Source organism: Eurypyga helias, unplaced genomic scaffold (assembly GCF_000690775.1).
Source record: "Eurypyga helias isolate BGI_N326 unplaced genomic scaffold, ASM69077v1 scaffold19702, whole genome shotgun sequence".
Lineage (NCBI taxonomy): Eukaryota > Metazoa > Chordata > Aves > Eurypygiformes > Eurypygidae > Eurypyga > Eurypyga helias.
This window is the reverse complement of record NW_010234336.1, coordinates 2,617-18,122: the sequence shown is the minus strand read 5'-3', so window position 1 is coordinate 18,122 and position 15,506 is coordinate 2,617. Positions and strand designations below refer to the sequence as shown.

The following is a 15,506-nucleotide window of genomic DNA, read 5'->3' as shown; positions in this document are numbered from 1 at the left end:
TGCTAGAACATTCCCGAATTATTTTTCCTACATCTGTGAAGCTTTCATCCCATCCTGGAAGGCAGTAATACGGACTGCCGTGCGCACCCGGCATCGGTGCCAAGAGGTATGGAAAGTAAACGGGTTAAGGTGACCTTAGCCTCTCGAGGAGCACCGGTGGTGCTGAACAGCCTCGCGTGGTAAGCAGCACCCACGCTCCGTCAGCGTACGGCCAGAGGAGGCAGGCAGTACGCCCGGTGTGTCCTTCCGAGTGATGAACATTCAGCTGGTTTGAAGGAACTGAAGGGAAAAAATCCATTTTGGAGTAGCCTAAAACTATCCTCCCTTCTTCTCCTCTTCAAACTAAAAGCACACAAGAGCAACTAGGATGTGTTGTGTTGGGGAGCACAACAGAATCGTAGGTTCAGATACACCCAGCATACAGCTTAGGGTGCTTTGTTATGCTTTGGTGGCTCACCTAAATGAAAAGCATCCCTTTTCTTTGCCTCTGGGCTGTCTTTAAACGCCCTATAAAATTAAACAGCTCTTTTCTTACTCAATATGAATTATGGAAGTGCAAGTAAACATCCAATCTAGCTCTATTTGCCCTTCTCTAATACCTTGACAAGGGGGAGCGCTGCAAACCCCGCAGCCACCTCTGCTGAACGCCTGCTCACAGCGGTGCGGCCTCCCAAGAGCAGCCTGCTTAACCGGAACCTTTGGTTTTGTATTTCAGCTCTATGAAAGCGCCCTGTCTGAGAATCAAAAGCTTAAGTCAAAACTGCAAGAAGCCCAGCTTGAATTGGCCGACGTCAAATCAAGGTTGGAAAAAGCAGCCCAGGTAAGGCGGAAAGCGGCTCCTAGGCTGGAGAAACTCAGCACTGGCCCGTGACAAGCTGATGTAAGTTCCAGCTTGGGAAAGGATGTAGCTCTTGGGAGGGAAGGTGCTCCAGAGGAGACTCTTATTTGTCACAGAAATAAATGTGATTCTGTAGAGACTTCTCCTTCTCCGGGCAAGTGCATCTGTAGGATATCTAGGCCTTTGTGCAGCATCCTGCGAACGCTTCTCCGTTTTAATAGCTTTCTATTTTTAATTTACACAGCAGAAACAGGAGAAAACTTCTGACCGGTCCAGCATGCTGGAGATGGAGAAAAGGGTATGTGTCTCTGCTTTCTACTGGGTCACAATCTTTGCCTCGTGGTGCTTTGCAGGGCGTAGTAATTTCTTGAAGGAAAATATTAATTAAAAGATAAGTTATATTTTTGCCTTGTGGAGCAGTGCACAGTGATAATTGTGTTCTGACCTTTTCAGTGTCTGAGACTTTTCTGCTTTCTTCACAAATCAGCTTAGTTCTGATTTCTTTCTTTCATCATAGGAAGCAGCAGACCAACGAATTGTATTGTATCGTGCTAAGAGACTGTTGGTCCATTATGCTTTTAAATATTCGTAATCCTTATAAGTAGTCTTTTGGGGTGGAAGAGGACAAAGCAAAACACTAGCTGGGTGTCTGTCTTGTGATTATACTTGAAATCTGAATGTTTGAATGCTGCTTCCTCTTAACTGAGCAGTCAGATTCATTGCAGTAAGCTCAGCTGAGCAGACAGTGTCTGATTAAATCTCTGCTTTAAGTGACCATAGCTTTGGGCAGGTTGGGACCGACCTGAGGAGGTCTGTCGTTCATCCAAGCAGAATCAACAATGAATTTGAACCAGTTGCTCAGGGCTTTGTCCTGTTGTTTCATGAAGACCTCTGGGTGTTGAGTTACCACAGCTGCAAACCCTTGTTCCAGTTCTTAAATATCCCCATAGCGATCTTTTTTCCTTATATCTAGTCAGAACCCATGTAAGCTGATGGCCATTCTCTCATTCTCCCACCACGTAGCTCAGTGGTTAATGAAAGCTGGAGCCTGGCTCTGGTTTGTCAGTAATGCCCACTTACATGTTGGAGGGTCACCTGGAGTGGAGGCTCCTCCTAAAGTGTTTCATCTCCTGAATTTTTAGGAGTTTTTCTGGATGGTCAAACCATGTGTTTAAATTCAATTCCTACCATGAAAGACCTTAATGATTCATGTGTAAATACTTCCTGGGATTTGGCAGACATAGTCTGGAGGAGGTGATATCCAGGCTGTCCACGTGGGACAGGAGCAGTGTTAGGCAGAGCCCATCAGCGCTCAGCACAGGCACCAGGCTTGGACGGTTGAAGTCCCCAACGTTGCTGAAGCTACAAGCTCAGCGGAGCATCCCTGCACCAGTGTGAACCCCATGACTGAGATTCTCCAAACACGGTGCCTGGTTCCTGCGTTTACGACAGCATTATCGAGCACAGGCAGTGCTGCTGGGGAGTCATAGAATCACAGGATGGTTTGGGTTGGAAGGGACCTTAAAGCCCACCCAGTTCCAACCCCCCTGCCATGGGCAGGGACACCTTCCACTAGACCCGGTTGCTCCAAGCCTCATCCAGCCTGGCCTTGGGCACTCCCAGGGATGGGGCATCCACAGCTTCTCTGGGCAACCTGTCCCAGTGCCTCCCCACCCTCTCCAGGAAGAATTCCTTCCTGATATCTAATCTAAACCTCCCTGTTTTCAATTTAAACCCGTTACCCTTTGTCCTGTCACTACAGGCCCCTGCAAAAAGTCCCCCCCAGCTTCCTTGTAGCCCCTTCAGGTACTGGAAGGCGGCAATAAGGTCTCCCCGGAGCCTTCTCTTCTCCAGGCTAAACAAGCCCAATTCTCTCAGCCTTTCATCATAGCAGAGGGGCTCCAGCCCTCTGAGCATCTCCGTGGCCTCCTCTGGACTCACTCCAACTGGTCTATATCCTTCTGATGTTGAGGGCTCCACAGCTGGACGCAGCACTCCAGGGGGGGTCTCACCAGAGCAGAGTACAGGGGCAGAATCCCCTCCCTCGACCTGCTGGCCACGCTGCTCTGGATCCAGCCCAGGATACGGTTGGCTTTCTGGGCTGCCAGCGCACACGGCCGGCTCATGTTCAGCTTCTCACTCCCCAGTACCCCCAAGTCCTTCTCCTCAGGCAGAGTCAGGCAGAGGTGGAGCTTCTCTCCTGATGGTGTGGTGGTCAGAGCTCATGCCATGAGGGGTGATACCCAACCAGAGGGACCTCACCACACACCCCTTCTCCCACCCGTGGGATGCTGCTGTTGGGGCGATGTCCTGTATCGTGTTTGTTGAATTGGGATCGTGACAGCCACAGGTGCAGTTTACTGAAAGTTGAGAGAGAAAAAATGTGCCTGACGGTTCTCAGTGAAGATGCCATTAACTGCTTCTGGGGTGGTTCATGCGTTTCGCACTGACAAATCCCTGAATGAAGTGTGCTGTGTACCAGAAGTTACCCAGAACCCATCCCCCATGGCCACACTCAAAAGCTGTGTTTTCCTCACTCTCCTGGCCTCACGTTCCTTTGCAGAGGGTAGAGGATCTGAGCAGAGGGTGTAAAGCCTGTTCCTGACCCATGTTTGCCTTTCCCTCCTGCTCAGTGCACTTTCCCGGGGTGGTTTGAGCCCCGCTCATGTTGAAAAGTCACTGATGTAGTCCAGATCTCCCCCGATGCAAGGGCCCTAGCTGTTCACCAGTGCTTACGTGGCAGAGCCTACCTGTGTGATTGTCGGTTCCCAAAACACACTGAAAGTGGTCAGCTTTGCAGCTTTGAAGCCCTAAATTAATCTGGGAGAAGCAGAATTTCCAGGCACTTTTCCTTGTTTGCTGTTCCGTATTTGAGGGGCTCAGGAGTTTTCTCCTTGCCTCCTGTGGTGCAGTTTGAATCCGGGGCTTCGCCTGCAGGGCTCAGAATCGCATTGCATCGGGAAGTCCCGAAAACTGGGATCAGTGAAGGTGGGGGGATAGCTGCATGGAAGGGGGTGAAGAGAGCTCAGGATCTGCCGTACTGCCTGCTGGTTTACCAACTGCCCTGTCCTGTCTGACCCACTCCCAGTCGCAGCCTGTGTGTTGCTTTGAGATGCTTTTCAGGGAACGCTCCTGCAGAAATACAAGGTTCTTCTTGTTCTTTAAAAGCAAAGGTACTGTGTGTTTTTCTTCTAAATCCTTGTGACCATCTTTGTTATGAATCCTTGTAAACAGGAGAAGCGAGCCCTGGAGCGGAAACTCTCTGAAATGGAAGAGGAGATGAAGGTAGGAAATAATCTATTCACTCTGTCTGTTCTGGTTTTTATGGTTTGTATTAATGGCTTTTGGGATTGTCACCCAGGAGTAGGGCAGTAGAGGTGTAGATGGGAAGGGACTCGTTACTTCTGAGCATGTTTCTTTATGCAGTCAGAACGTACTTTGATGGGCATGTTCTGCAAACATGAAATACTATTAAAACTGCCCTATTCTCATTCATCTGATCGCACCATATGTTTAATTTGTTATGCTGTTCGAGCCGAGAACTGTGAAAGCTGTTCTCCTTAAATGCTTTCCAAAACTAACCTTTTGTGGCATCGCTGAGTTTCAGTGTGCTGATCCTCTGTGCTCTGAATAGTCCGCAGCCCAAGTCAAGCCATTGTGGTTCCCTCCAGACGGGTAAGAAGACAAAGCTGGCTTTTGAGATCACGCACGCTAGCCAGCAAAAAACACAGAGCGATTGTTTCTGTACTCCCTTCCGAAAGCATGTTACCGGAAGGCTGTGTCAGCCTGGGATAGATTTCAGCAAAGAGGAGTTTGCTTCATGACGAAACGTGCGGCATGGCTTGCTGTCACGAGACAATGCGCCCCCGACTGCTCCTTTTCGTTCTCTCTCTCGTGCCCGTGCTGCAAAGGATGGTTCTCTGGCCGTGGCGGGGTGCCCTGCGAGCACGGGGCTGGCAGGGGAGCACTGCGGAGCTGGAAGCAGTGGGTTTTGCTACCTAAGTACACCTAAAACTTCACTCTGACTTTGCAGCGTCATACCCTTTTACGCTATGTTTTACAGCTCATTAGCACAGAATCCCCCTTGGCTGTGTGCCCTGCACTTTCTTTCCCTTTGAGCGTGACCCAGGTGGCACCAAGCTACTTTAAGAAGGAAGGACCCCATCTGAGAGCTGTGAGCTCTCCCGGCACGGTGTCCTGATGAAAACGATTTCCTGCCACTCTAGAGCAGGTTCCAACTCCAGGTTTCCATCTGAAGCTTCATGTATTTACTGAGTGTAAGTCTTTGAAAGGACCCACTGGCTTGTGCTGCATCTGCTGCTGAAGCAAGGAGCAGAATGATTTGGTGGAGTCTTGCTGTGAAAGGTTCTCATGTTCTCTCACAGAGGAGAAAATAAGTGTGGACGTGCTGGCCAGAAGGGAAAGGAGAAAGGACTGAATATGCCTAAATTCCATATTCTTTGTTTGCTGAACACGTAGCACCTTTAGCTCCAGAGACACCTTCCTGTAATTACAGGGTACGGCCTTCAAGAGCAAACGCAGGCAGTAGCAGTTGGCGTTGTTTCTTCAGCTATGCAAACAGCTCAGCCGATGGAGTAGAAGACAAATTGATGTCCTCTAGTGGCCTGTCGGTTTTGAAACATTTAAATTGGTTCGGAATATAACGAACCTGCCTCTAGGAGCTGTTGGACGCAGCCAAAGCAACTCTGGTTTGGGTAGTCTGGAGCTGCAGACGGATGGAAGCCAAGAGGGTGCCAGAGGAGAAGCACTGCCAGAAGTCTGACATGTCCTTACGCTGCCCCGAGAGACGTGCTCAAGCTAGAAGAGCGTGTGGTCTGACTGAACGTGAGCTATCAGGTCCTCAAGAGTGGTACTTACTCCTTGCTCTCTGCTGCGTTCTTGCTGCATCAAACAGCTGAAGTGGCCGTTTGTTAGTAGAATAGAGAGACATGCAATTTGAAAATCTCTCTTATGTGCTACTGCGTTCCCACTATTTTTTGCAAATCTCAAGAGTGTGGTGGTACCTGAGTGCGCTGTGACATGTCTTTTTTGACAGCCACTCAATGAAAAGAAACACAACATCTCTGAAGATCAAGTCCATAAAGAAGGCAGACTTCTGTGTCTGCTTTCCTCATGCCTTCCAGCAGGAGTCAGCCTGGATTTGATTGCCCAGCATGAGATAACTCCGCAGAGCATCTGAGTCCATCCCTGGTGTGGAAGTTGAGCCAAGAAAACAAATCTCTTCATTCTGGTTAGACTTTCATTCCTGCTTCCTGCACTAGCTGAAGAGCTGTCGAGCAGAATCCGAAGGAATAAGCAACTTAAGCAAATCCACCAGTTTCCTGTAACGTGAAGAGCAGCGAGAGGGAACAGCCAAATGTGCCAGGTTATTAGATCTCGGGTAATGCTGCTGGGTTTAGGGCTCTTCCCACTGGTCTTTGAATTGAACCGGTCCAGTATGGCTCACGTCCAGCCTTTGGATCCTGGGGGGACTGTGTGCAGTTCTGTGCATCAGATGCCCAGGGTTTCCTCTTCTTGCAGCTGACTTCTTAGGAAGTACGGCAGTGGTCACAGGACGGTCCCGGGTTTCTGTGACAGAAAGGCTTTGTGCTTCAGCTTGTGCTTGAGGTAACAAGCTTTGTTCATTATGTAACCCCTGCTAACGGAGCAATCAAGGAATGGAGAGTAGCGGGACAAACTCTGTAATCTCAAGAACTCCTTGGTGCCAGAGCTGCTCCTGCAGACCTGCTCTTGTGAAGGTGACAGAGCGGTGCAGCTTTTTCCTGAGTGACTGCAGAATTTGACTGGAGATACAGCAACTTGGCTGAGGAAGGAGGAAGAAAATTAGCATTTTCACTGAACTGAATTCAGTGCCAAGTGCCTGAGGTCCCAACTTAACACAGCGATTTTTCTTGAAGGTCACAGAAGCTTCTTTATTCCATAGCAGCACTGCACCTCCTGGCTTTGAACACTGTGCATGCTTTGGGCATTTTGATTTCCCCCAAGCGTCTCAGGCACAAAATCCTTTAATTGAAGGCAGGTACAGCCGAACTGAGAAACCTGCTTTCCCTAAGCCAAGTACCAAGCAGAGCGATAAGCAATCACAGTGGTGTAGTCCAGATTCTGGTCTTCGCCCTTGGCTTCAGTCCCAGTTTCCCGGCCTTTGCTAATGTTTCTTGGATAAATACAAGGCTGTCCTACCTGCACACACACATTTTTATGTAAGTGATCCTTTTTGTTGGCGGCAGCAGCGTGCAGAGGCTGAGCTGGCCTGGTCATGCCATGCTGAGGTTCATGCTGTATTGGTATGGAAAAATACAGGGGGTCTCTAAAGCAATCATAGCCCTTTCCAGCCCGCGTAGCACAGCACCCCATTGGACACATGTCTGACATTTTCTGCCAGCCCAGTGCTCAGCTCTGCTCCCTGTCATAACACAGGAGGTTTATCTTCCATCGAACCACCACAAGAAATGGTTCTTCTAGTATGCCCCATGCTCCTGGGTGCCATTTATCACAGGACAAACGTGTGATGTCCATCCGTGTCCTCGCGGGGTGTAGGGGAGCCAGCACAGGCTGAGCGGGTGACGTGAGGTTTGGTGAGAGGGGGTCTCGTGGCTGAGGTGTCCCTGAGGCTCTCCTGCAGTTTGTTGGCCGTAGCTCTGCCTTGGGACCGGCCGATTTATCTGGTGTCAGAAGTGCACTGGTGTAGTCCAAGTAGCAGGAGCCGCTTTGTCAGTTTGAGGACCTCGGGGGGCTCAGACCTCACCCTTCGCTGCCTCCCTGCATGCTCCTGCCTTGTGTCAGTTGGATTTGCAGGACTTTCGGACAAAGTATCTTGATCGCTTAAGAGGGAGCAGAGGTGGTGCTCTTGGGCAGCTGGAATCAAGCTGATGGATGGGGGCTACACGAAATACTCCTCTTTTATGCAGGAATGAGCCCTTGGACAGAATGTCCTGGGATGCAGCAGGTTCCTTGCCAACTGCAGCCAGCTCCGTGTCGTGCAAGTCAGGGGGAAGTGCGTGCAAGTTCTTGGTATCGCAGTAGATTTGCCAATGCAGCTTCTGATTAAGGACAGACAGTGACCTCCCTTTGAGCACTTTCTGCTGATGAAATGGCAGAAAGGAGTCCCCTTCCCAGTAGACCCTTCCCTCCATCTCCTCCTCCCTGCCACCACAAGCTCGGGAGTAGGACACAAGGAAGAGCACACTGGTTTGCAGGCGGGACAGAAGGTGCTTTGGTTCTGGGCTGGGATTTCACTTGAACTCAAAACGGCATCGTCTCCTCGCAGATGTTTCCCTTCCCACCTTCCCCCTGCCTGGTGTCTGTGCACCCTCCACCACGGAGGAGGCTTTCTTGTTCACGTGGCCGTGCTGCCCGACGAGCTGTCAGGAGGAGGGAGGGTCAGGACGCTGCTCAGAAGGCAGCTCGGCAGCCCTCAGCACATCCTGGCACCCGCGCTTCGTGTAACTGCCCAGCATATGGTTTTTAGCATCGCCCAGAAAAACCTCATCCGTGTCCAAGAAATGGTGCTGTCTGCATGGCTTTTACCAATTTCCCATTTTGCCTTCCTCACTGCTTTTACGTCCAATGTCCCCCTGTTACTGCTGCACCTGTGTGAGCCCCAGCTCAGGGGGGCTGTACTGTCCTTTGCCCACTTGTTTCTTCTGTAACCCCAAATGCCGTGTTTCCACGTGCCTGAGACGCGGTCGTTCAGACTCCTCCAGTTAAAATAACCAGTTCAAGGTTCTGACTTCCCACCTTTGAAGATCAGAGATACGCTGAGTCTTGTGACGGAGGAGAGTTGAATCTGGGCAGGGATGAAGACACCCCCACCCCACGCCCCAGCCCTTTCGGCAGGGCTGCAGCCTGAGCAGAGCCAAGAGCCATCACCCGGGGGTGAGGGGTGTGAGCAGACGCGGTGTGTGTCTTGGTGCTCTGCCGTAGGACAGTGACACTTGCTGCTGCTTCAGTCCGTGCCTCAGCTTTTTGCTACACAGGACCACTAGCTTTCAGAGAGGTAGGAAGAACAGGAGTTTTAGAGAAACCAGCAGTGCTTTCGAAGCCGGTGTGGGCGGTAGGTCACTGGTGGCAGCTCTCGCAGCAGTCCCTCAGTCCGGGTGCTGCTGGAGCTCACTGTCTGGCTCAGTTAGAATATAACCTGCATCTGTCCTGCTTTGTGGTGGAAAATCCCTTTATTTGACCTTGTGAAAGGCTTTGGGGGCCCTCAGAGGAAGGGATGGTTCCCAAAACATCCTCAGTGTGTTGCAGGGCTTTCCCCATACGCTGCTGCCCATCCAGCACTCACTGCTACTAATTATTCTTTTTTTTTCTCTTTTTTTTCTTTTACTGCGTGTGGACTAAATACACATTTCTGTGCCCTTTTGTCTTCGTGGTGTGTTTTCTCTGTATTTTTCTGTCCACTCCTCTCGCTCTCTGCAGAATCTCCACCAGCTCAAACAGATTCACACTCTGAGGCAGATGAATGAGCAACTGCTGGCTGAAAACAGGGCTCTGACCCGGGTCGTAGCCAGACTTTCTCTGCCTGCCAAGCCCTCCGAATCAGAGGAGCTGTAGCTGCATTCCCTCCAGCTCATCTCGCCTCCTTCTTCCACTCTTCCAGGCAGGTCTCCGCTACCTTGGCCGGGCTGTTCCCCCTCGCCTTGCTGCTCTCAAGGGTGTCTGGTGAAGCTTGTGGCTCTGAAGCAGCATGTGGCAGCAGATCCTCCAGAAGTGTGGTGTTGGCCAAGGGCAGGCTTTCGCTGGGGACTCTGCTCAGCCCTCAGGACTTTTGCTCTGCTTGGCAGATGATGCTGACCTCACCGTTTCACTAACCGACTGCCTCGGGGCTTGCCTTGTCTGTGTGGAGCCCGTCATCTGGGGGAGAAACAAGGGGCCGTGCTCTCCCCCGTGACACGAGGACGCAGGGCTGGGTGGGTGGCACTGCAACGGATCAGCTGCTGTGGTTTAACACGGCCAAATGGCTTTGGGCTGACCTGTCAGTGCCCACAGGTTAGCCAGCAGCCTCTTCCCCACGACCCAGCCTCGAAACCAGTGGTTTATGCAGCGTGCCTGCTCCCAGTGTAATTATTTTTAATTGGACTTAGTTCAGTGAGAAGCTGGCGCCCAGGGAGTGGGGTTATCCAGTCAGAACAAACAGCGTCATGAGTTTCCGGGGATGTTATGGAAAGTGCCCAGTTCAGACAGGAAGGCGTTTTTTAGAAAATCTGGGCAGTCCTCAGCAGGTCTTCTCGGTCACTTGAGCAAAGAGGACAAGGACCTTCCCTCATTTTAAACAAAGATTCTGGAGTGCAAACTCACAGGTTGCAGCACCCCCTCTGCCTCCCGCGGGCTGGCTACCAGGCAGGTGAGGTGACAGGAGCCAGACCGGGGTGCTTTCTCTTCTCATCTTCAGTTTTAAATCCAGCGCAGAGCAATTAGTGTTTGAAATCCAAGGACAAGCCTTCCATAAGCTTTGCCCTCGCACATCACGCAGTTAAATTACATCTTTTCTTGCTACTTCATTGGTTTGGTGCTAAAATAAAGCTGTAATTGCTTTTTTCTTAGAGCCGTACCTGTGTTTTGCAGGTTAGTAGGGGTAGTCAGATCCCTTCAGACAGCTATTTTTTGAAAAAAGGAAGAAGCAGTAAGCTCTGGTGGGCTGGAAGTGGCACTATGATACAAAAAAAGATCTATTCTTAGCACACGAATTATATCAAGGATGATTAACCATCGAAACAAACTAAACAGGGGAATTGTGGCTTCCCCCTTCTGGGAGTCTCAGTTCAAGACCACACATGTATCACAGCGGCTGAGAGGGGGGGTGTTTCGTGTCATGTGGCCTGGATTGTGCAGATGGTCAGATTAAATGATGTCACCATCTTTCTGGTTTCAATCTGTCACTGTTCCTTCTCACAAGCGGCGAGTCTTAGTCGTTCTCCTTTCCAACGTGCTTTGAGATCTGAAAGGGAAAACTGAGCAAAACTATTTCCAGACTCAGAGAAATAGTTTCACAAACTGTAAGTCACTGGTCTCCCTTCTTCTCCCAGGAAACACTCGCGTTAGGGCATTCCCCTGCTAACACCCGTCTGCTCTGATGCGCCCTGACTCGCGTGGGCTGGCTGGGACACGGGTGGACTGGTCCCTCTCGGCTTGCTTACAGCTTGGCAGTTCACTGTTGGTGTCCGAGCTGGAGAGCAGCCGTGTGTCTGCAAGCTCTGCTGGTTTTTCTCAACTCTCTTGTCTAACACAGGATGTTGCTGGTACCTGCAAACCTTGTCTCTCCACTGTCTGTGGGCATCCCAGCTACACTGTAATGTCACTGCTCTGAACTCTGACAGATTTACCACACTCGTGCAGCAGTGGTACTTTTCAGAGAATCTCCTTTTCCTAAATCCATGTAATTTCTGAGGAGCCACCTCCCGCAGTGTCACAGGTAACACACAGCACCACTGCTCAGAGCCACCTCTGGCCCAGAGCTCCCTTTACACCAACGCTGCATCATGGTCAGCTTCACCATCCCCGTGGGCTGTGCTACATCCCTCCTTACCATTTCTTATGAGACATTTCCAAACCTCCAGTTTTCAGGCCCCTACATTATCCGCCTGCTTCACGGGCAGTTTCTCTTACCTGGCTTGAGGCTACTTTCCCTCCCCCTTGGCCTAGGGGAATGAAGTCTGGGAAGGCTGATTTTTAGTTGTCAGAAAGCTTGACTGGAAAGGGATGGAGTGGAGTTGCAGCTGGGAAAGTCTTCAAGAAGCACTTGCTTTACATGTACTTATGCCCCTTCGTGTTCGAATAAACCACCGAAGCTGGATTGAACATGTGTGTGAGGGACAGCCACCACCAGAGCTTCCAGTAACTGCAGAACTGGGACGGCTGCTCTCTGATGTTGCTTCTGGGAACCTGTGACAGAGTCTCTGTGCCAGAGCAAGTGGTAGAACTCCATGTCAGTATTTTACTGGAGTGGTGGACACATTCAAGGCTGCAAGGCCACCCCAAGCAGTGATGCAGAGAGGACAGACCCCGGGAGGTGGTTGACCTGTCGCTGCACTGGGCTGGAAGCAGCGTGCTGTGGTATTAGGTGAAGCCCAGGAGGAAAGGGAGGAGGGTAGAGGGAGACAGCAAGTGCTCTCCCCGTTTCTCTGGGCTCCTCAGCACTTCAGTGGTGGGCGATGCCTCTCATCTGGCCATGAGGAGTCATGCCTGCTGTTCGGGTGACAGCCCTGTCATGGAGATGTGCCTGTCACACCACCAGGACCAGTGGCACACCAAAGCATCACTAGCTGAAGGCCCGGCCAGCCCATCGCATAGTTTTACCCTTTCCCCATTATCCTGCCATGCTGCGCCGTGTGTGCCCCCCGTGAAACATCCGGACTGGAGCATCGAGCACCAGTTGGGGTGCTGGATGCTCCCGGATTGCCCACCGGGGTTGGGCGCCGGGGGCAGCGGTGGCTTGGCCTGGCTGTGCAAGGGGCGTGGGAGCTGGCGTCTGCCCCGGAGCTGCCCTCGCTGGGGGCGGGCGGCCGGTGGAGGGGCTGCGCAGGAGAGGAACGGATCCCCTGAGATCCACCTGGGTAGAGAGAAGCCACAGCTGAGCTCGTACAGGTGCTCTTAGTGCCTGCATGTGAGCCTGCTCCACCCCGGCTGTTCAGCAGCTCTGGGGCAGGTCCAGTTACCCCTTCTGTGTCACACGCCGAGACAAGCAGCACGGGGTCTCCTTCCAGTCCACAGTCGGCTGGGGACAGTCCGTGAATGTCACCCGCCTACAGCGTGGGAAGCAGGGGGAGTCAGGAGCGTTTTATGCCAGTGAGAAATGATGGAAAGGTCTCATCAGAGCTCTCTCTTCCTCTGTTTGCAACTAAACGCTCGCTGGCTTTTGACTGCCTTGTGACCCATGGTTGTGCTCCAGCGTCCAAAATCGAGCACCAGTGTCAGAATGTCCTGCCAGTCTTCTCTCCGTGGCGTGTGCATTTGCATTAAGCATCTGTAAAATCCTAAAGAGATTTGGTTTTATTCTGAAAAGATTTTGCAAGCCAGGCTTGGTCCAGTCCTGGCTTAGAATTTCAAACCTTTGTCTTCCTCTCTAGTCCTGGCAAAATGGAACAAACAAATCAGGAACACAGTTTTATAGCTTTCTGCCGAGTCCTGTATAGCCTCTGGGAACACGTTTGGGATGAAACAGCTCAGAAATGGTTCCTGCCCTCCCAACCTGGTCCTGACCTCATGCTGGGGCCATAGCATCGCTTCTTACTACGGGCTTTCCTGGCACCGGGGGCTCCCTGGCTCTTTGCTGTGCTCAAGTCGCCGCTCGACCTCACTGCACCTGATGCTCAGTTTGTAAAAACGCTGGAGAAGTGACAGAGGAATTCCTGACACTGCAGTGTACTGGGTGCAGGGTGTGCAGGAAGGAAAGCTCTGCACGCTGCAGGCACATCACTGGTGAGAGGGACACGAGCCAAGCGTCCAGCTGCAGCCCTGGCCACAGGGATGCCACATGCCTGCTGTTCCCTCTGAGCCATGGGGCTTGTCCAGCTGGCAGCGCCGAGCTGTACTCCCACCTGGTTGTTGTCTCTCTGAGCTGTAATCCCGTCTTGTCTTTTTCTCTCTGCAGATTTTGACAGAGCTGAAGTCGGACAACCAAAGGCTGAAGGACGAGAACGGAGCCCTCATTCGTGTCATCAGCAAGCTCTCCAAATAGGAAGCCTGAGCAAAGGCAGGACAAAGAGGGGTGCCCTACACAAGCTGCCAACCCCGCCACCACGCCCTACCCCTCTCTTTTCCTCCTGTCGAACGTACAGCAAGCGTTTCAGCCCTGGGATCAGTCTGTCACACCTGCATTGCCCTGCCCTTTGCTGTACATTCCCTTTCTGCCCTTATTTTCCCCACAACACACACCCCTGCCATTTTATTGGTTTTAATTTAAGTATGTTATGGTATCTCGGACGTTTTATTACAGGGAGAAAAAAACTGTGAGGACTGGGTTTGAGCTGCCAAAACTTCTTCCAGAAGCCCGGTATTTGGTGTTGGACTCCAACTGGGAGTAGGTAGCTCTTACTTTAAAAAGTGACACCTAAAGAACTAGCCCAGCACACCCAAACCCTTTACAGGTGGGAAGTGGGAGCATGGGCTGGGACTGAGGGTGCACATCAACCCCCCCGAGCTGTGGGACTGTAGTTAAAACACGATGCTGTGAAAGTCACCGGGGTGATTTCTGTAAGAGGCTGGCAACAACTGCTCCACACAGAGACCTTCTCCTTTCGCCCCAGTAGACCGAGTCTTGTATTTAATACAAGTTTTCAAACCTGTTCAGTAACGTCAGTGTGGACTCGACTTGAGACCCGCTCCCCCCATCCCTCACCCTGCCTTTCCTCCGCAGCCTGGATGGTTTGGTGTCGCCGTGTCCTTCTGGGGCTCCTGTCTCAGTAGCTAGTGGCACCTGCTGATTGCATCCGGACTCCTGCTCCTCGGGACAGGATGTGTCACAGATACTTGCCAAGCTTTCTGAAGGACAAGCTTGAACCCCTAGGGATGCTCTGCTGCTTTCACGTGTATATGAGCATGAGTCACCTGGCAGGGAGCTGTGCCCACCCCAGAAACCAACCTCCCCGTCCCAAGAGCCGCCTGGGACGTTTTCCTACTGTCTCACGAAGGCCAAGCCCTGCAGAGGAGTCTGGTCAGGTTTGGAGGCACCTGGCTTTGGTTTGCAGCGGGAGACTGACCTAGTGGAAGGCGGCACTCTGGTTCGTAGTGAGAGGGGGTGCCAGAGCCCAGTCCCACCCGCCTGGCTGTGGTGGAGCAGCTGGATGCAGCTGGGTTTCAAGGCAGAGGAGCGTGAAGCAGCCATGACTTGTCCTCCTGCGTGCCTCGGGGGGGTGTGGGTGCCCTGGTGACAGAGGGACAAGGAGCTACCCTTGGGAGTGCTGGTGACTATCACTAGGCTGAAAGTCTCTTAATCTGTCAGAAGCTTGCAATAAGCCTTGACCTTGAAGGAAACCTCAAAAAAAAACCCCTCTTTAATGTTATATGTACTCAGAACAGTTTGAAATTGTTCTCTCTATGGGCATTTAGACGGTGGCTCCTCTACGTGCTGTGTGATTTTGATGACAGCAGCAGTAACCTGTCATCAGAACTGCAGAGCTTCCCTTTCACAGACTCCTCAAAGGATACCTTCCCTCTCAGAGGCTGCTTCTGTATCCAAACCACTTGTCCATCTACATCCTTCCGCATTTGTCCTTCCATCCCCTTTGTCCTTTGATTTCCCTGCTCCGTCTGGCTGAGAGTTGCAGTCTCAGTCCCTGAACTTGGAGATGGCCATGCAGAAGCTCTGCCTACGCTCCTGGGCACCTCTGCTGACCGTGGGCTCGTGGCTCCCGCCGGCTAGTAGGGCTCTCCTCTGTGAGAGAGAGATGAGATACTTGAACATGAGCGTAATCCTTGAACAGGGTGAAGTTTTTCTCTGTCAGTCAGTCCTGGCCTTTTTGGAACCGTTGGCTGGTGATTGCTTCAGAAAGCCTGTTTATTTTCCTCTCCCTTGGGTTTTTTTCTTTGGTTTTGGGGTTTTTTTTTCCTAATTGTCCATTTTTCCCCTTTCCCTCCCCATCCTGCCTCTTTCCACCTCTCTAGTTCTTAGAGCTGCCAGTTTTTCCCCAGGCAGCTCTAGACAGAGGTT

The 15,506-nt window shown here is 51.6% G+C and overlaps 1 protein-coding gene across 1 annotated transcript in view; it reads left to right on the top strand.

Annotated features, from left to right (window-relative positions):
- The window catches only part of LOC104505712 (protein phosphatase 1 regulatory subunit 12B-like), a gene marked incomplete at its 5' end in the record, with an annotated part of 15,211 nt that extends 1,676 nt beyond the window's left edge, over window positions 1–13,535 (top strand). Inside the window, 4 exons of the mRNA XM_010146396.1 lie at window positions 716–820; window positions 1,083–1,136; window positions 4,073–4,123; window positions 13,449–13,535. Of these exons, the coding sequence (XP_010144698.1) occupies window positions 716–820; window positions 1,083–1,136; window positions 4,073–4,123; window positions 13,449–13,535 (297 nt within the window). The remainder of the gene's footprint in view (window positions 1–715; window positions 821–1,082; window positions 1,137–4,072; window positions 4,124–13,448) is intronic.
- Between the last annotated feature and the right edge of the window lie 1,971 nt (window positions 13,536–15,506).